Raw genomic sequence first — 20,581 nt, forward strand, 5'->3', positions numbered from 1 at the left:
CCTGCTGACTCCAACCTGCTCGACTGGGTCCTTAATGCCTGCCAGAGGCCCCTTTGGCAATGTGCTACTGAGAAAGGCAGGGAGGAAAAGGCTGCCATCACAAGCCGAATTCACATGGATTAGTCTGGCAGCAAATATATTTCTACAACCTACCTATCTCAAATGGGAGATGTCACTGACATGCATGTCCTAGAAGAAAAAAATAATTATAAAGATACACAATTACCTTTTTCTATCCGTACTTTATTGCAGGTGTACATATAATTATTTATATTTTAAACAAGAAATTCCTTTCATGGAAAGGAGAAACTTTTACCATTAAAATAGAGTGATTATACCACGAGTATTTTACAAATATATACAAATATTGGCAGCTAGTTTCTAACATCAGCTGATAAATGCTTACACATTACCCTCTACCAAACTAATCAAAATCAAAAATAGCAAGAGACCTTCTAAATACAAAGGCGAACAAAAATAAATCTATTACTAGCAGGAACAGTTTGTTTTTTTCATATGAATACAAAAACTTGCATAATAGATATTCACAGTGCTTGTAAGATATTAATTCATTCTCAGTCTACACACACAAGTGTCCAGTCTCCCCTTCATATGCATATGTAATTTACAGTACTGGCGGGAGCTGCGCAGACCGCTGAGAAAGATGGTCAGACCTGGAGAGTTTGCCTTCCCCACCAGCCATGAATAAATAGAAGAAACCCCCACGTACATACAAGGCAGTGGATGCTCATGCAAGAGCCAATGACACCGTTTTTCAGGCAGTGGTGTATTTTGTAACCAGCGACAGCAGGATTGCAGCGTTTCACCAAATCCATTGAATGCCTGGTAACTGCAAAAAATACCAAGCTGCTTGGTGGCAATACACACTTCAGAAAGGTGGTTAGGCTGAAGCAGGTACAAATGTGATTGTCTTTGAGACAAGGATGCACGTATGTGAGCACATGGAGTATGCATGTGCTTTATGACACCTTTCCAAACAACTATACTCACTGAATTTTGAGCTTTATTCCTGTTAACAACCATTACCAGAACTACAAGTATGTCTGCACATGTGGGAGAGCAACAGTTTAGCAGGACTGTCGCTCCAGACCCCTCCACCTTTTCCATGGGCAGACAGGCATTGCTGCAGTAAGAGCCATCCCTCCAGCTCCACGGCAGCTGCAAGAACAAGGCTGCTCCCTGCGGCCATGGGCCTCCTGGATCCTCACCCTGCCAGTCTCCCACAGCTTATGGCCAAACAGGCCCCAGGTAACAGGGAGCGACCAACAGCACGAAGCTTGACGGGACTGTTCATAAGCAGCCAGATGTCTTTTACCCATTTAGATCCATTTAGGAGAGTTTATTTTGGATGCAGTAAACATACCTCAAGTACTCTGTAAAGGCTTTGCTCAGAAGAAGGGAAAAGAGGTTATGGTGAACACACAGCTCCTAATTGTTCATTACTTAAAGAATGAAGAGTGTGATCAACGAGGGCATGGTCAATTAAGTTGTGGCTACAGTGAGCTTGTGCCCATCATTCATTCTGCACACACAGAGCTAGGGTTTGGTGCTGGATTCATCTCAGAGGTGTACAGCCACTGAGGTCACTTCAGTAAATGCGGATGCACCAGGATGCTCTGTCCCGACACCACACTTGCATAGAAATGGTGAGATGACAGAGTTCATGGGTTTGCTATTTTAACAGTTCACGGGAATGCAATTTACCAGACAACTGCTAAGGCTGCAAGCACACCATGAAAGCAGCAACTCAAACCCTCCTCATCGTGGTCTGGCTTCCTCCTGTTCCTGAATTCAGCTACCGTCAGCTTTTGAGCTATCACCACTGCACAACACACTTACTCAACCAGCAGAATAGCATTGGTCTGCTTCTAGAGTTTGCCAAAAAATGATTAGCTTCCACCTGCAAAGCTGTCAAAAGCTGGGCACAGGTTACATGTGCCTGTAAGTACACGCTTCCCAAATGCTGGGAATCGATGAGGGGAGGATGTACTGGGGCAAGACAGGGAAAGAAATCAAACAAACTTACATTTATTTGGATTTAACAAGGTAGCAGGATGTTTTCCACATCTAATGCTTTTCCTAATGAGTGTCAGCACAGCCAGCTCCACCACTCAAAATCACCAAACAAGTACCCTTGGTTTGGCACACAAACACCCTACGCTTTCACCATCACCGGCCCTGGAGCACCACACGCTCGCATTTGCATGACCTATCCATGACTAATTTGGACACAGTCACTCTGTCTGTCCTTTCAAAGTGACTTTCTCCAGTCATACTTCTCTCCTAAGCAGGGGAAAAATTTCTAAGGAACATACTTACATTAAAAACAAAGAACAACATAAAAGTATGATTCAAAGTAAGGGGTGATCATGCCTGGACAAATTCTCCAGTCACACTCCTGTCTTCAAGAGCCAGACAATTAACACTCTTAACTTTGTCTTCTGTACTCTCAGAAGCAGCCGAGTCATTTCTTTATCCCTTCCCCCATCTCCCCAAGGATATAAGCATTTATTTACCAATCTGCATCATGGCAGTAGAGACAGAGCTAAGAGACAGTTCCATTTGTTGCATTAAAGGAGAAAAAAAAAAAAAGAGAAAAGAAGAAGAATGCACATTGTAATTGGCTGGATGCTTACAACAAAACAAAACAGAAAAAAAAAAAAAAGAGAAATAAACTCCTGGCAGAGCAGGTCTTGCCCCCAGTAAAGCAAATAGGCAACTTGTGTTCATTACAACAGGAACAGGCTAGACACTTCCATACACAGCCCTCCAGATGTGCTCAGAGTATATCCTGGCCTGACAGCTGTTGGCAGTGTTGCAGCAGCACAAACTCAAGGCAACCAAACTATCTGTACACTAGCATTAACACAAATGGACCGCAAGAGAAAGGCAGGAAGATGAACTGACATAGACTTTAAATTTCTTTCTGATAAATCCATTTAGACACAATGTTCACTTTGCTAGCTCAGCGTCAGTTTTGGTCCACTGGTTTTGGGTTTTATGTTGGTTGTGTCACAGCTACTGGTGCAGGCCACTTCCATTTTCTGCTCAAACACTTCAAACGCCAACGTTAAGTGCTGCACTCCACTTGATTTGCCCTGTAGCCAGGTCTGCAAAAGTGATGTCACTTACTGATTATAGAGCTGAATAACAAAGCTGCTCACAATCTCCTGCAAGAACCAGAGTGACATCACATGTGTTAATGAGGTATATATTTCCATGATGAGCTGTTTCCTGGTATGGAAGAGCTCCAATCTCATTACACCACAAACTCCTCCGGGAGCTGGTCCTCTCCCAGAAGATCCAAGGAGAGGCAGTTCATGGATCGCTTCCCATAAAGGGCAGACTTGGTTTTGCAGTCCGCTGTGGAATAAACGCAGCCATAGATAGACAGCTTATCCTCCAGGCTGCAGCCAAACGTGTAGCTGTGGGATGTGTCTGAAGACAGCGTAGCACTTAGTGGTGGGTGCCGGTGCTTGTAAAGGCGGATGTCATCCAAACTCTGGCTGTGCTGGTCTGTGCAGCTCCTGCTTTTGGGTGATCTGACCTGCCAGTTCAGTAAGACACACACGAATAAAAACGATGAGCTCAGATACAGCCTAAGGATGCAGGCCATGCATGCTACAAGTTTTCCAAAATTGTTCTTCCACACCTTCAAAACAGCCCCACCAGCCTTCTGAAGGACTTTGGCTTAATTAAGCAGCTGTGAACCATTAAGAAATTACAAGTGCATTAAGCTGCCCTGCCATGTTGAACCAGATCCTGATCTCTCTGCACTGTGTTTGCAGTGCTCAGTAAGATGGACGAAACACTTGACAGGTATGGACACCTGAATGACCTGACACTTCTTGGCAGATCTGCGCAGTCATCCTCAAACGGACAAAGCGCAGGTAACAAAAAATTACCGCAACTGCTTGAAGTCTCACGAGGCTGGTTGTTCAGAAGGCAACCATGCAAATTAACAGGTTATGGTGTCCAAAATTCACTAAGTGCAACATACAGTTTCATCTACATAGCATTGTTCAGCAATGAAGAAAACAGGAGCAACAAACCAGCAGTAATTCCCAGAGGCAGCATCTTGCTACATGAGCTGCAGTGACTCAGTCTCCGTGGAGGAATTTGGCCATTCAAGACATTTCCAATTTCCCCACCTGATTCTTCTTACTCTGTCTCTTCATAATCAGCTTTTAAATGATAATATTAAGGCTAATTTCAGGAATATCACTTTTAAACCAAAATACTTCTGTTGGCAACACAGAAAACTTCCCCCCAGTATCACTTCTCTCACCTCCACAGGACTGGAATTAAAAAACTACCCTGAGGAAATCCTGCGCTGGCTCAGCTGCACTCCCAGAAAGAGGCACACGCTGCACGGTCTGGTCAATGCTGAGGAAACCCAGTTCTGCAGTGTTTAGTTACATGGCCTTGTAAGGAAGGTTTTGGTTTTTTGGGTTTGGTGTGTTGTTTTTTTTTTTTATTTTTTTTTATTTAGGATGCACCAAACAGTTGATGCACAGAAGTAGCAGCCAGCTCTTTGCAATTGCTTAGACAGTACTGTGTTGATCAGAAACATTCTTGTAAAACAGATGCCTCCTGATCAAGTAATAGCATAAGCATGTGTTGGTAAAAGCATTAACGTTAAAATCATTACTTTAAGGAAGATACCCACTCCCTGCCTTGCACTCTTAAGTCATTCCACTCAAATACAGGAATAAGTTCTTTATGATTTGTACTGCACGGTCTTCAGCTTTGGAAAAAATAACCAAGATTTTATTTAAATCTCCTATAGCACTTTACAGACTATTTTGCTAAGTGAAAATTTCTTAACACTTTCGCCTGGGTCCAGGAAGAAGCATGAAAAGAGAAAAAAAGTCCTAAAAAGTGACTGAAGGCCTTGTTCAGGACAGTTCAGGAAGTAAAGGGGAAAACAATGAACAGGTTTTTAAAATTCTTTTAGCAGATAAAGCTAATTTGGATTCAGAGAGAGAAGAAATGGTAGAGGTTTAGTGGTTTGTTGTTTTTTTTTTTTAAAAAAAAAAAGAAACACACAACTTTTCTACCCCAGTGGGTACAGCTATACTTTGAAAAGAAATATTGCTTAGCCTTAAAAAGACATTTTAATAAGCTTTTTCCAAGCACAGCTTATGATATGACATATTTTACCATATATAGTTGCCTTTTCTCAAGGGTTTGAAGAAAAGAAAAACGTCGACAACAAAGACTTCAGCACACACATAGTATAATCACACAAATGATAGTAATTAGAGCTTGAGCATCTGGTTTTGCTCTGATGTAAGCTCCTTCTGGCTTCAGGAGCAGGAAGATGATCAAGTTTGCAACCCACATCCAAACTGCATGGATGGTCTTGGCTCTATATTGCACTGAAAATTTGCAAGTGGTTTATTTTCCATTTCCCGTCTGGAAGCCTAAGGCAGACGATAGCTGGCTTGCAAGATCTCCATGCAGACTGCTCCAAACCTCTCTATGCTTCTCTGGACCCAAACACTGTTCTCATCCTATTCCTGATAGCAGTAGCTGGCCAACTGCTGGTTTCGGTTACACTGTTTAAAATTGTCCGAATCCAGACCCATCAAGTTCACCTGATTTACAGCTGTCTCCATCACACTAGACCTTGGTTCAACGCCCACACAAAGACCCTCCTGCCAAGCGCCCCGCTTTACCTGATGAAGGGATTCCACACTTTGACCTCTCATTTTTATTAGCGTGACTTGCACCACAGACAGCGATTCCCGATTTATAGCTGCAAAAGAGAAGAAGGAAGTGAAAAGTGTTGCAGGTTTGAGGTTTTGTGGGCTGGGGAAAAGGGAAGTTGTTCTCACAGGCCACATTCAAGCCGTGGTATTCTATAAATATAAATATACATCACTAAGCTCAATGCTTTAGGAGTTTTGCTCACAAGTACTACTTTTTGCCTCTAAGGATCAATGTTTAAAAAGTCTCAAGAAAATACCTTCTCACCAACTTGCCCCACCTTCACCCATCTTGCTTTGCTATAAAAGCTGTATATCTTAAGGCCAGACAGCTCCTGCATGACCCCATTGTCTAGCATTCCCTCTATCACAAACCACAAAACTTTACCTATTAATTCCTGCGACTAGCCCATTAATCTGTGGTTGAAGCCCTTGGCTGTTTTGTGGTGTACAAGACTTTAAAGCAAATTCCTTCACTATAATAGGTTTACCTCAGTTATCTTTTTGTCATTAACTGAATATAAACTTGGCAAATTTGGAGAAGGGAGACCTTGAGGAGCACAGAGGAGAGCAGTACTGTACGATATAGGGTGCTGGCCTTTAACCTGTAAATGATGTAACTTCAAATCCTGCCACAGTAGGACAGTAAGTAGCACTGGCAGTTGTTTGGAAGAAGATACAGCTTTCTTAGTTCCCTCAGATGACACCTGGCTTGCCAAACACATCTTCCTGTTTCTAGAGCCTAAAGAAAAGCACTGAGCAGTAGCAGAAAGCCATCTCACCTTGGCAGCTAGCAGCATCTAGAGGAAGAGATTCAACAGATTCTCCCACAGTGGCCTCCTCTAACTGGTCTCCCTCTAAGGGCTCATCTACAGGCACCTCCTCTGGCTCATCTACTGCCAGCTCAAGCTCTAGGAGGAAGAGAGCGGCAGGAAAAGGGTTAGCATTACACTTCTGCTCCAAGCTGCTTCACATTCTCTTACTCCCCATTCTCCTGCAGGAGAAGGCAAGAGCAGGCTTAGAAGTTGCTCCGCGTCTCTGAATTCTTTACCATCGTCCTGGGAGTCGTCTTCAGCCCGCCCTTTGCTGCCACTGTCAATGCCAGAGCTGCCGTAGCTGATGGTCGAGCTGCAGGATTTCTCTTTCCTATGCACCCGGTCAATGCTGAAGGGCTCATCCACTGACATTTCCACTGACACCCGGTGCCTGGAGTCAGCCTCGATGCCTGACGTGTGAGAGCTGCCATGACTCCCCGTGGACTGGCGTGAGAGACGGTTATCCTTCCGGCTGCCCCCGCTGCTCCCACTGCCACGCGAGTTCTTATCACACGGGTCCAGGTCCATGTCTAGTGTGTCACTGATATAGGATTCCCGGTAGCGCTTCTTCTCTGGGGAAGAAAGATGAGAGAAACCAGTGGGAACTTTAAGCAAGACTAAAGGAAGGGTAGCAAAAATAGTCAGTAAGTTCTGGGACTGGCACAAACTGACAATTAAGAAACAACTGCTGCGGCTACTGAACAAATACAGGGACAGTTTGGTATTTTGTTTGCTCAACAGATACTGGGATGCCCAGCTGGTTGTAAAAGAATGAGTCAGTCATACTTGCAGTAAATCCAGCATCTCCTGAATTAGAACAGGCATCTCGAGGCAGTTATACAGAAATTAGTAGCTTCCAGAATGAAGGAAAGGTCAAAAAAAAGAAGTTACTTAGCTAATCCAAGTGGTCAGTCTTTAAAAAAAAATATATATATATTGATTGTTTCTTGAAACAGTCACCAACATGTGGAGACAGCCAAGAACAGGATCCCCATTTATAAGTTATTAAATAATTATGTCTCCTATGGTTGGTATCTATTACCTAAAGAGAGATGTGCTGAGGGTAGTCAAAAAAATCCATGAGACACTAATAGACACAAAACAACCTATGGTGTTTTGCCCATATGCACTTGATTAGTGAGCCTTTCTACAGGTGACTGGCATATGCTACTGGTTGCACCCACAAAGCTCAAGGCCACTTCTATAACCCCACTGAAGGGAAAGACAGAAATAGCCAAACCGATGAGACCAAGGGCTGCCTTGCCCTGTACACCGATTCCACACAACCAGCAATCACCACTTCAGAGATGGTTATTAGCTTCTTAGAGTTAGTTGAGATGGGCAACAACAAACTCAAGGAAGCAAGTTTCTTCCTGGCTTCTCCCTGGAAGCAGTCAGTATGTGTCCTCAGACAAGAAGCCGAACTACTGCTGATCTTGAAGATAACAATACAAGGCTTACAAACCCCAGAGAAAACACCAAGTGTGAATGGAGAATGCAGGAAACAGCAGTCAGGAAAGAAGTAGGGGAAAAAAGCATTCAGAAGAAGGCTAGAGGGAAGGGGACATAATCTTCTGAAAGAAGACCTATGTAATGCATTAAAAACAGTCACCGGGGAGAGGCAGGCTGAGAAATTGTAGGAGACACAGCTTGCAGAGCTGGAAAATGGAAGGGGGCAAGCTGAGAGGTGACAAAATGACTGAAGCTTGCTTGGAAGGATAGCAGGGACTGCCAGACTTCACATCACTGTTCCTACGGAAAGGGGACTCCATCAGAAAATTCAAATTCTGGGAGTTCTGATCTGCTCTCAGGCTCTTTCTGGCACCTGGAACTCCTAGCTCTTAACTGTTAGACGCTAAAGACTAAATTTTGTGTAGTGTTTAGTAAAGGGCACTAAAAAATTAAGACACAGGCTCACAACTCGTACAGCTCATACTGAACACATGATCTTATCCCAATGGAAAGCTTTTTATTCAAAATTACTTCCACTCAGAAGCACGTGTCAAATGTGCACAAGTTGGGAGCACAGAGTGCAAGGATCTCCTCTTAAAGGGAGCCATTCCCCCTTTACTGCTCTCACACACACTTTCTGATCACAGCCTAGCAACATGGGAGGCATAAACACTTCCCAGTAATGGACTTGAAACACATCTAACACCTCTATGTCTCTCACTGGCTTCCTGATAAGGCAGAAACACCATTAATTAGACAGAGAGCAGCCACCATGAAGCAACAGCAGAGCCTAACATGCTGTATTCTTCCTCTTACCAAGGTCACCTGCTTTTCCTTCACTTACCTTCAGCCTCCTCCAGTTTTTGGATTTGCTTCAACACTGGCTGGATATTCAGAAAGAGCCGGTGGCTGTTGCTGAGGAGCTGCAGCAAGTGCCGTGACCTGAAGGGGCAACCCGTGTAGTAAACCAATTTCCGTGCAGAGGGCAAACCATCCGGCTGGATCTCAAACTTTTTCCCCTGCATAAAGAGGAGAAACATCAGTGAAATGAGCAAGAGCATGGTTTCAGCCACACAGCTACCAGAGATAGCTGCAGTCTTGCACATACGAGTGATGGGACTTGACACAGCAGTGCGGGCAGGCTGACAGCTTTGCCAGGTCCCAGGTTGACAGCCCGCTGCCAGATGGCCTCCATTCCATCATACTCACCAGAAACGCCAGCTTCCCGATGTGCGACCAGGGAAAGTCGTAGAGGAGCTGGCGAACGTGATTCACCTCCTGCAACACATCAAACTCAGAGTGACACAGGGACTGGCAGGTACAGGGTGGAGTCAGTGATGTGCAAAGAATTTGCAAACAACCAAGAATTTGAGAAATGCGGAGCCTGGCGCTCGCAGGGGAGCTGCACTGGGAAGGGGGAGGACAGGAGAGCTGGGCAGTTAATGCTACACCAGAAGGCTTTCACAGCAGTCTGTTACCTGATAGATGTGCATTCCTCTCAGGGTCAGGCCCAGGATAACCGTGGGGCGATCTTCCTTCTTATCCTAAAAGAACAGAAGAGCCCGGAGTCAAAGGTTAATCTACAAAGACCATGCTCTTGTTCTGGCACCTACTGCAGCAGAGGTAGCAGGACTGCTCATCAGGCAGATGCCATCAGCTCATTTGGTTTTTATTGTGTTTGTAAAGTGCACCTTGCCTTGTTGACCCCTGAAATATCTACACCTAAAATCCCCCTATGCTGGGCGTCTCAAGCATTTCACCAGCAAACACGCTAGCTGCCCTGGACGAGGAATCCTGTAGCTTTAGTGATTTGAAGACACGGACAGTTATTGCTCTCAGAGGTACCTTGTCACATCTCATACTGCCACGCGCTGACTCTGCTGTCCCTACTTGCTTTCCAGGTGACAGACAACCCAAAACAGAAGGGACACCAGTCCCCTTCTCCTTACCACAGCACTGCTGTTCCCATACAGCGACTTGCTGGACCTTAGGTGTCCCTTGGCCAGGAAGGAGCTAATCAATACCCAGAGTTACATGGACTTTCCTTCTAACCTTTTGATCTCAGTGTTGAGACCAGGTGGTTTTAAATGCTTGTCGCTGCCTTTTTTTTTCCTGATGCTGTATCTTGGTATGACATACTCAGCCTCTAATGAGATTCCTTTGCTTGAAGACCAAAAAAATATCATAAACTAGTTCTTTCAGTCTCTCCTGGCATGGCAGAGGTAGGGAGGGGAACACATACTTTTCTTGCTAGGAGGAAGAAATTTTGGGGGTAAAAATTCATGGGCTCACAGAGCTCAAAGTTTACATCAAAACTTTCTCTCCTCATCTGGCTGGTCAAGAAGCAAGCCTTATGCCGTCATATTACCCCACCCTTTGCCCCATGTCTCCCAACTCACTAAGAAACGCTTTCTGCCTCTTAAGGGGAAAGAGCTTTGTAAATCAGTATTGGTCTGGAGGAGAGATATGGGGGCTCAGGGCGGTGTTTTCGTTCGGCGCTCCCAACCTCAGTAGCTGCCATGAGGAGGGTGTAACATAAAAGTCACTGTTTTCAAAAATCTCAGGGCAGCCAGCGCACTGACACTTTCACCTGGCACCCCTGTGTGCTCCATCAAGAGCTTTGTGACACAGATGTCACCTAGGAGGAAGATATCTCATCACGAGATGAGATAACTGTGTCACGTGGCAGAAGAAGAGCACATTGTGGATCAAACACCACATGAAAGAGTTAGCAATGCATAAAATATAAGTTCAAGTCAGACAGGAATTTGGGTATTAAGAGCAATCAACTTCACAGCCCTGGTGCTTTCGGATATAAATTGTATCATGTCCTGCCAGCTGGATTTCTTACAGCATTCAAGTGTAATCAACCCTCTTATGACTGCATCATTAACAGCATTAGATTCAAAACAGAGAGGACAGAAGAGAGGTAGGGGAAGCGTCTATGGTTTACAATGAACTGAAACTAAGCCTGGACTACAGACCAAACTGGAACTTATTTCCTCCAGAAAATGAATGTTTCTCCAGTAACTATTGCTGCTAGATCTGGTCAAAGGACACAGATACCTCCCAGATATAATTCCCACTAAGCACAAAGTCTGACAAAGTGGAGTATCTCCATTTGGAAAACAAGGTCCAAGCCATTCCTAATTTCATGAGAAGGTTTCACTCACCTAAGCGAAACAGAAAACTTCTCTTTAGTCCTATTTCTAGACCTAAACTCTCTGTTTAAGCAGGCTTGGGTAAGGAGCCTAAGACTCAGAGACAAGCAACAATACAGGAATCCAAAAAACTGACATACAGCTGAAAAAACCACCAACCACTCTGACAGGATCAGAGGGGGAGAGGGGTAAGAAAGTCAGGATGACTCAGTGTCACCTTCAGTTATTACGCGGCATTTCTGTGAAGCTGGCCGACCTCCTGTGACCATTTCAACAGACTGCAACAACAACAAAAAAAAAAAAGGCTTCTCAGTGATTTCCCTGGTGTGAGTCTACTGACAAGCAGGGACAAAAATTAAGTTTTGCCATTCCTGTGGCCAGTTTCTTGGCTGCGGAACAAAACTAGATTCCAGTTATACCTGTATATTGGCAACAGATTTGTTTGCGGGGACAAACCTCATTGGCTGAACATTTTAGACTTGTTTGGGCTCTCTGAATCGGAGGCAACTGTCCCTCAAATAAACAGAAAGTGAAAAATGCAACGGTGCACCCAATTAATGATGGGAGAGAAGTTAAAAATAAAAAGCTCTTTGTTTAACCTTCTGCAGCCTGTAGAAGTGGACGGGCACATCTTCCAGCAGGCAGGACTCCTTAATGAACTTCAGCACCGCTTCCTTAGCGCTCAGTCCTTGCTGTTCTCTGTGCATCTCTGGGGCATGTTTCAAGATGTAGTCACTCCCCCTCTTTGCAATTATCTAAACCACAAGGAAAACAAACAGGTCAGCAACTCTTCCACGATCCCCAGGGGAGGCAGCTATGATCAACAGCAAAGCAGAGACTGGAGGTGGAGGAGTTCCATACAGTCCCTCAAGACGTTAGTCCACATTCGTCTCTACCTCCCTGGAGGATAAGCATTTAAAGCAGGCCAGATGATACCGATGTCTCCAAACAGATCCTAGATGGCAAAATCGTAACAGACCAAGACTACAGAGGTACTGTCAGCTCTTTTCATTTTTAAGTACGGAATAATTTTTCCTGACTCTTGGCATCCATAAATGCTTATGGGCAGATAACAAATACTGCTCTGCATGCCAACACAATCAACAGCAACATCTCCAAACACTGCAGAAATGCTAGGTGGTCCTTTTAAGACCAGTAACTACACATTAGGCTTATTTAGCATTTCCATCCTCAAAGGGGTGGATAACACTATCTCAAGGTATTTTTTTTATCTGTCAGGAGTGGTTGGCAGGCACGTGGCTTTGCTAAGCAGTAGAAAAACCCACACTGGGCCTTTGGCTCTTGCCCTGTGAGTGCCCAGTTCCCATGCTTGCCCACATGCCCTCTCTGTACAAGGCTACAGGGCAGCCCAGCCCCCTCCTGTGCCAAACTGGCCCTTTCCATGCTGCAAGTGACAGTGACAGATAAGAGGGGTGTTGGCTGAATTTACTTCACAAAATCTCCCACCACTGGGGTCATTTAAAACTAGATCCCACCAGGTACCCGGGAACATCCTGCCAGGAACAACCTGCCCTGGCTCAAGACAACCAGACCCCATCACCACCCAGTTCCCACTTCCATTTTTAATTAAGCCCCTCATTTATTCTGTTTGGCAATGCCTCTGCCCTCCTCTGCATGCCTTGCCAGATTAGTTGCCCTCCCACAAGGAAGGCTGGGCTCGGTGAAGGACAACATCGAGGCCATCAGCTGCACAACATCAGCAGAAATAGACACGCCAGCTCCACAGTTCAAAGCCGGGTTGATCACCCCAGGGCAGCACCGCCTCTCCTCGCTAGCACAAGGCTTGGGGCAGCCCTTGGCCAAGCGATCTCAAGCACGTGTTGGAGGAAGAGATTGCGTTGGAGGTGGAGATCACTCAGTAACTCCCCACAGGAGCCCAGGGGCAGGGAGAGAGGCGTCCCCATGCCTGCCAGATTTTGCTCTTTGTAATGATGTAATAAATCACCCACATACTTGCTTGGGGTTGTGGCTCAGTGCAAGTGAGCCATGCTTTGCCTTGGCCTTTCCAACGTTTGCCAGATAAGCAATAGTCTGTGATAAGACTTAACTGCCCCAGAAACGGCACGCATGAGACTCACTTTTGCCAGCCCTTTGTTAGCTATCTCCTGCCAGGCGCCCCATAGCAAGGGACAGGATGGGATGACGGCCTGTTGTCTGGGAGAACGGTGCATTTCTGCACAGCAAGGCAGGCAGGCTGGGACTTGTGCGTAAAGACTCTGCTTGCCTCCCCAGTGCAAGCCCTGTCACTGCTCTGAACCTTCTCCCCAAAACAAGGGACAGTGCCATTCTTCAGGGGAGACATGACTCACCTGGGGACAAGCAGCCAACCACCAGAGGCATCTGGGCTTTTCAATAGTTACCCCAAGGTGTGGGCTGGACTAAAATCCACTGTCACAGAGGAGAAGGGGGCTCCAGAACTATATTAGGTTGCACAGGAGGGTCTGTCCAGGTCCCAGGGAACATCCTGCTCCAGAAGACGTTACAGTGCCACTTCTGTAACAAAGCTAGCTTCCCTTTCTATTTTTATGGACTCTAAAGTGTTTATCAACAGTTTTCTTGACATTTTACCTCTTGGCTTTCTAAGCTGTTTGTAGGTCTTGAAGGGCACAAGCCCACATGCACATGTTTATAAAACAAACATGCAAACCCATTTCCATGTCCTTCACTTTTCTCTTATTGCAGGTGAGCCAGAGATTAATGATGAAGCAAGCACTGCATAGCAGTACTGCCCCTCAGGGCTTGGGTCTGTCCATCCCAGAGGTATGCATTAGAGAGGAACAAAGGGCAATGGACTTGGCTTTGCAGCCCTGAGGTTTTCTGTACAGCTTAGGTTGTGCAGACCTTGCTGATGTACCACTGCAAACACAAAACCCTTTAAGCCATAGAAGAATCAAACAAATACAGCTGCACTGTAACTGTCGGAGTTATTGATTTGACACCAACACGTTCCCTCACCAAGGAAGGGTACGCACCACCCACCTCACTGATGAGTGAGCCCAGGAGGAACAGGCACCTACATCCCATGGAAAGAGAGGAGATACCTCCTGAGGGAAATTCAGGGTGACGCTCCACCACTCTGCCTGATCATTGCAGTGGGAGTTGGGGAAGTTGTGTGACTGCAGTTATGTACCACCTTGACATACCTCCTGCTCCATGCGCAATCTGTTGACAGAAAGATCCCCCAAAACTTACCCATTGCGGGAAATAGGCCTGAGGTTCAAAATATTTGCCGGCATGGACCTTCTCCCTGTAGTTGCCCAAGTCTGCCTGTAAGCTGTAGGCAGCCAGCAAGAAGTAGATTTCTTCTTTGTGGTTGCACCGAGACATAAGTACTTGCTCTTTGAGGTGGCAGTAGTAGAGCTGCCGTGCGACCTTATCACTGCAAGACACAAAGGCAAATTTACTTGAAGAATAAAAGAAAGTTCAGGCTCAGATAAGGCCCCTCAAACACATCTCCCTTCTGAGAGGAGGGATTAAACTTTGACATCCCTGATGTGTGCCAATGCCACCCTGATACAGTTATGTGTGTGTAGGGAGCACCAAGCCAAGATCAAGGTCTTCTCCCACTGAGTGTTGTACAAACATGGGAAATGGCAGCTTCTCTCTTGAGGAGCATGAGATCTTAGAAGTCAGGGCAGAAGGCAGATGAAAGAGAAATCGCGTCACACCTGTTTTGGAGACTGACTACATCAAGCACTTCTGTTTCTCTGGCAAGCCTGTAGCAGTCAGGAGAGTCAACTCCCTTGACTCCCAGTCCTGTTTCTTGCACACCTGCCCTCCCTTCCCCTCTAAACCTGGCACCGCTTTTTCATTTCACCTTGCCTTAGGCTCAAGGTACTTTTCAACAGCTAATTCCCTGCAAGGTAGATCAAAAGACACAGGAGCCTTGGGCTTGTTTTTGTCGTCTTCCTCAAGCTGCTAAACAGGCAGAGTCTGATAAGGCATAACCGTTGCGTAGCATTGATAACCCACACACCCCACGCTGTAAGAGCTCATGGGAAGCAGGTTGCTGAGGGGTATGTATAGATGAGGTGCTGGACACTACAGTCTGTTTGTAAATGTGTGCATGTATTAGTTTGAAGAGCCCATGCAACCACCTCTGCATGACTCCACAACCTCTCTGATGAAACTACTAGTGCAAGAGAAAGTTGCTTGTAACGCTAAAGGATACGTACATCGGGGGTGGTACAATGATATGCAGTCTCCCTTTGTACCTAAAAGCAAAACTAAATAAAAAACACTGAACAGCCAAACAGACACCAGAAAAAAAAGACTCCACTGTATCCAAAATGAAAGATGATGGAGAGAAAAACAAAAAACCACCAAGCTTTGTTCAAGACGAGGACAAATGCCAAAATTTTGGTAAAGATTTTAATCCAGCCAAATGATCCCAGCTCTTAGCTTGCCCTGGGGTCATAGCCACGCCAGAAGTGCTGATGAAAATTAACTCTGTCAGTTGTTCATTTTTAACTACCTCATCCTTTGTTCTGTACCATGGGTGAGGGTGGTGGTGTTTTGAGTGCAGCCCATATTCCATGTGAATGGACTACAAATGCAAAAGTCTAAGTTAGGAAGAAATTTCTTTTGTCCATTTACAAAAGTCCATTTCCAGGAGTAGACTGCACAGAGCACTACTCAGGTACAAAAAAAACAGATCCAAAATTATTAGCGTGTGCTCTGGAGTATAAATAGCTATTTTTGGTATATTCATCTGATGCCTTCCATACAACCAAAAGATGCAAGCAAAAGAGTGTTGAATGTATTTTGTTACTGTCATCATTCAACCTGCTCTTTAAACAGAGATGGAAAAGCAGTCACAGTTTTCCTGGGGAGACGAGTATGATTCAGGGAGAAAACGTTCATGGCTGGGTGAGGCAGCCTGTGAAGGTCTTTAAAGAAAAAAATCAAGTGGATTTTTTAAGCTTATTTCTGTGAGCTCACAGAGATGAGATTAACAAAGAAACATTATTTTTCTTGCCTTTTAAGAACACAGTGAATACTTCAAAACACAGTAACTACCACAGAAGGGAACTTACCTTATTACTCTTCCATTTTCTACGTAGTATTGTACTCTAAAGAACGCAACAAAAGGAGGGCTGAATTTCTCAGTTCCCTAGAGCAGAGACAGAAGACAAGTCAAATAACGTTCTGCATCCAGAATTCCTGTTACCCCACCTGGTAACATTCTCTTCTCCCAAGCTCGCTCCCCATGCTGCTTTTCATTTTCTACTCTTAGCAAGTTTTGGGGGATGGGGGGGATCTGACTGCCCTGGAGGCTCACAGCAACGAGGCATCATAAAACATTTAGACAGGCTGAATGGCAAAACATCCTAGGGAGGGCAGAATATTTTGGATGGGGGGAAAAATGAGCAGGCATAAGAGCCCCAGCGTAGCCTGGGAATGCCCAGCCTGGCCCAGAGTTCCCTAGCTCAGCACCTGGCAGCGCCGCAGACGCGTCAGGGCTGAACGCAGCAAGTTTAACACAACCTCCCTCAAAGCATCAGGCACGGCGGCAGGGCCGCAGGGCAGCGTGCCATGCTGGCAGGGCTGCGGCGTTTCCAGGGCACTCCTAGGAGTAACGAGCCATCTCTGCGCCACACCACATCACTCCTCGGCAGGGACACACGTGCTGCCGGGTTGAGCATTTACTGCCCGAGGCTGAGGCGCACCAGCCTGATATTAACTCCTCGCCTTTTGTTTGGCAGGGCTAATGTTTAGTTATTCACACTTTCCTGCAGCCACAGACCAAAAGGAGACATTGATGTCTGCTTCACGCTGAAGATGTCTGTTAGAAGAAAGCCAGCAAGAGTTCTGTTGTTGTTTTAACTACAGCCTACCTTTCAGACTTGCAGGCTTGTTTAAATAGGAGAAAAAAAGAAGAAAAAAAGAAAATAAGGAGTGGGGGGAAAGGAACATCTTATCTCACTAGCTCATTCTCTCATCTTTCCTACATTGCCACTCACTTCTTTAACGTTCATACAGGTGACACTGCTCACACTGGCAGTTCCAAGGCATTGCTGGTCAGACCCATCTCACTGGGACAATGTACGTGGCACGCTGTGCACACGTGATGCAGACAGCAACTTCTTGATCATCATGCAAATATTGGCATTCTATTTCTGGAACTTATTCATAGTCACCCTATTATTTTTTTTTAATCAGCTGGACTGGGCTTTCCACCTGAAACCTCTTCATAGGAATTAAATCCCTGTCTTCTAACCCAGCCCAATAACCTAATTCCTTTCTGACTTCAGTACTGCCAATGGCAACTCATTCAGCCTTTTATGATTCACCTCACACCAGAGGTTCGACACTTATCCTGACTTAAGTGTTGCAAGAATCCAGCCTCAAAGCAACCACAGAGCGTAACCCATCCCAAGGTGACCAGAAACACCCGCCTCAGGAAACCCTCGCTGGCTGGACAGACAGCCCTCCGCACAACTGGCAGCTGTCTTTGAAGTAACCCTCACTTGTTTGGGAGAAGCAATATGTGATAAGAGACATCCCTAAACCTCACTAGTCAGCTGCAAACTTTTCTCAGCAGCAGAAATGGCAAGTGTGCCTACTCTGCAAAAGAAAACCCTTAAGGAAGGTGGAAAAAGTCATAATGAGCTAATTAAAGTATCGGAATGTAATTGCATAGAACCCTTTGTTCTAGACCGCGGCTCCTCTAAAATGACACACACAAACAGGCATTATCATGCCTGAATGACCTGCACTAAACAATTACACAGGCTTGGCTTTATTGCACTTAGCTTTTCCCTCCCTTGACAGGGCTGGCTAGCCTTAAAGAACTAAGACTTCTTGAACAAAATATCCTTCCTTTTACTCCACTGTCCTTTTGCATGTACTCTGGAAGAGTCACAGCTCCAGCCCTCTCCCTCACATCAGGTTCAAGTCACAAAAGGTCATTTTAGGTTGTTCTGCCTAAGGATAACAGTGAGGTCTCCACAGTCTTCACTGGCTCGGCTGAGTTCAAAAGGTAGACTGACCAACTGACCTTCTCCACTCCTGCAGCAGAGCAGCTAAGCTGTGACCACATGGCTGCCGTTGCCTAGGTAAAGTTCTGTAAGGGGCTGTTTTAGCTCTTATAATTAACTGTACAGCCGTGCACAAGTCACTGCATCTTGCTACTGAACAGCATCCGGCAGATCATTTTCAAGAAATGCTTTATGGATCTTAGTTTAAGAGCTTTCATTTCACTGTGTAGTCCACTACCAAGGCAGTAGCCTCTGAAATTAAACATCTGTCTTACTTTGGTGGTCTCTTTCTTCCATTCCTTTGAAAAGTATTTGCTGAGCTTCTGCTCCAGGTCTATAAAAACATATTCATTATCTGAAAGACAAGAGGAAAAAGCATTTAATGTTAAAGAAATAGAAATTCTTATTCATGAAATGCTTAAATGACTATACAAGTTGTTTCCAAGCAACAAAGCCAACCAGGGAATAGACGAGGCAGGGAAAAGAGAGGGCACCGAGTCTCTTAAGTACATGTGCTATTCCAGACAGTAAGGAAGGAAGGTCAGCTATGCCTTGATACAAGAAATGCTAAGCTAAAGTTTCCCAAACACCTTAGCCAGAAATGCAGAATTCTTGCTTCATAAGCAAGAAGCCACTTACAGAAGGGAAACATCATCTTACCAAGCTAATTGTACTGCCAGTTTAGCAGATTCAGCTTTTTTATTATTACTAAACAAGCAAGCCCTATTCATACTTCCACTCTGCCACCATGTAGCACCATGGTCCAACGCGGCATAAGCAAGTGGACAGAGTCAGGTATTTGACAGGTTTAAGCCTCTACATATGAATGGGATCCTCTGCAATGGTGAGAAGAAGGAGGACCAAACCAAATGCCCTCCTCAGAAGGTCTGGCGTCTCCTGCTCACACCCAACTTCTTTCATAGAGCAAAAAGATGAATGAAGGGAAGGGAAACCTGGCCGGCCTCAAAGGACCAGGACCTCCTCTCCACCCAGGTGAGGGTGAACAAGAGACATTTGTTAACATTTTGTTACACTGCTTCACAATTATCAAATCCAAACAACCCAGCCAGTGAAAGATTTTTTCCCTAAGTCTTCTCAAGTGTCTTCGAAAGAGACCTGATGGATGTTTCAGGCTTCAGCAGCAACACCAGCTGAGCACATTCACCTGACCAGTTCCTCTACTCTTTGGTCTTACCCAGGAAAGTGTTTTGACAGGTGACATAAGTGCCAAGTTGAAGAGCTCGTTCCTTAGACATGAAAGGAGCAGGGAGGGGAAAAAAAAAAAAAAGAAAGAAAAAAGGTAAAAAAAGGAAAAAAAAAAACCTTCACAAAACAACCTTTTGCCCCTGAAGATAAGACAAGCTTTAGGACTTCCAAGATTTGGCATTTGCTTTCTGGTGTCAAACCAAAAAAAAAAAAAAAAAGAAGAAGGGGAGAATAGAGGTCAATTTTTTCTAATGAAGATTTACAACCAAATGAGAGCCTGTGCTTGCGTCTGTACATCAGACAAAGGACTGGCAGAGGGCAGCGTTACAGCAGGTATTCAAGAGGGCTCTGAGCTACCTCGAAGCCATCCTCCCAGAGCATTCCAGTTCTTTACAGGGGCAGATGCAGCAAATACCTCCTTTACAAGCTTTTGAAAACAAGCAAAACAACCCCATATTGCCACATCCTTCAGCTCCCATCTCCAGCGAGAGACAACCACACCTGGTGCTAGCCAAAATTGGTCTACACACCACACCAACAGGAAGCCTTGTGTAAAATAACAGTAACACTGGACACAAACAATGAGGACAATCCCCAAAAAGTCCTGTTTTCATGTCTATGGTCTTTCCTGCATTGTACTGACTGCAGCTGTAATTTTAATGTAGTTACACTTTTGTTTACCACATTGTTGACATGTCACACACATACGCAACACAGTGTTTAACAGCGCTGTTGAAATTGCTGCACAGAAATCCTGACAGTTTTAGTGGTGGGAATTTAAGTGCTGTAGCACATATGAGGTAATATAGAAGTTGTTTTGCTATTTTTACAAGGAGAGGAAGAGGTTTTAGCATCACAGCAACTGCATCTTGTATCTGCGTCTTCACTTATTCCTGTAAGACAGGGACCCGGGGGGGCTATGCTGGCCCCAACCCTCGCTTCTCTAAGTCCATTAAGATCAGATAACGCTGCCTTGAAAAGGTTGACAGAAGTCCTAGTCAGTGAGAGAGATGGGTTTGGCCCATCTCTTAGACTTGTCTCTGTCCCTTGTCAGCTGCCAAGCTGATAAGCGTCTCTCTACAGCTTTTCTTAAAAAGTAAATAAAAGCTCATGTAGGAAGCAATTGCACAGCAAGCGACAGGAGCGGGATAACACGTGCACAGCACCAGGTCCCTCCCTGGGCTTCAGCAGTCCCAGGGCAGGGTGCTCACTCG

The 20,581-nt window shown here is 45.2% G+C and overlaps 1 protein-coding gene across 1 annotated transcript in view; it reads right to left on the minus strand.

Annotated features, from left to right (window-relative positions):
• Positions 1-2,776: 2,776 nt before the first annotated feature.
• Positions 2,777-20,581, minus strand: part of FRMD1 (FERM domain containing 1) — a 31,304-nt gene continuing 13,499 nt past the window's right edge. The window contains exons 3-13 of the mRNA XM_009891459.1: positions 18,437-18,516; positions 16,218-16,294; positions 14,374-14,560; positions 11,760-11,915; positions 9,478-9,543; positions 9,209-9,277; positions 8,844-9,018; positions 6,784-7,119; positions 6,515-6,643; positions 5,703-5,782; positions 2,777-3,568 (exon numbers count right to left, since the gene is read on the minus strand). Of these exons, the coding sequence (XP_009889761.1) occupies positions 3,281-3,568; positions 5,703-5,782; positions 6,515-6,643; positions 6,784-7,119; positions 8,844-9,018; positions 9,209-9,277; positions 9,478-9,543; positions 11,760-11,915; positions 14,374-14,560; positions 16,218-16,294; positions 18,437-18,516 (1,643 nt within the window). The 3' untranslated portion in view covers positions 2,777-3,280. The remainder of the gene's footprint in view (positions 3,569-5,702; positions 5,783-6,514; positions 6,644-6,783; positions 7,120-8,843; positions 9,019-9,208; positions 9,278-9,477; positions 9,544-11,759; positions 11,916-14,373; positions 14,561-16,217; positions 16,295-18,436; positions 18,517-20,581) is intronic.

This window comes from Charadrius vociferus, unplaced genomic scaffold (assembly GCF_000708025.1).
Source record: "Charadrius vociferus isolate BGI_N301 unplaced genomic scaffold, ASM70802v2 scaffold68, whole genome shotgun sequence".
In the NCBI taxonomy this organism is placed as follows: Eukaryota; Metazoa; Chordata; class Aves; order Charadriiformes; family Charadriidae; genus Charadrius; species Charadrius vociferus.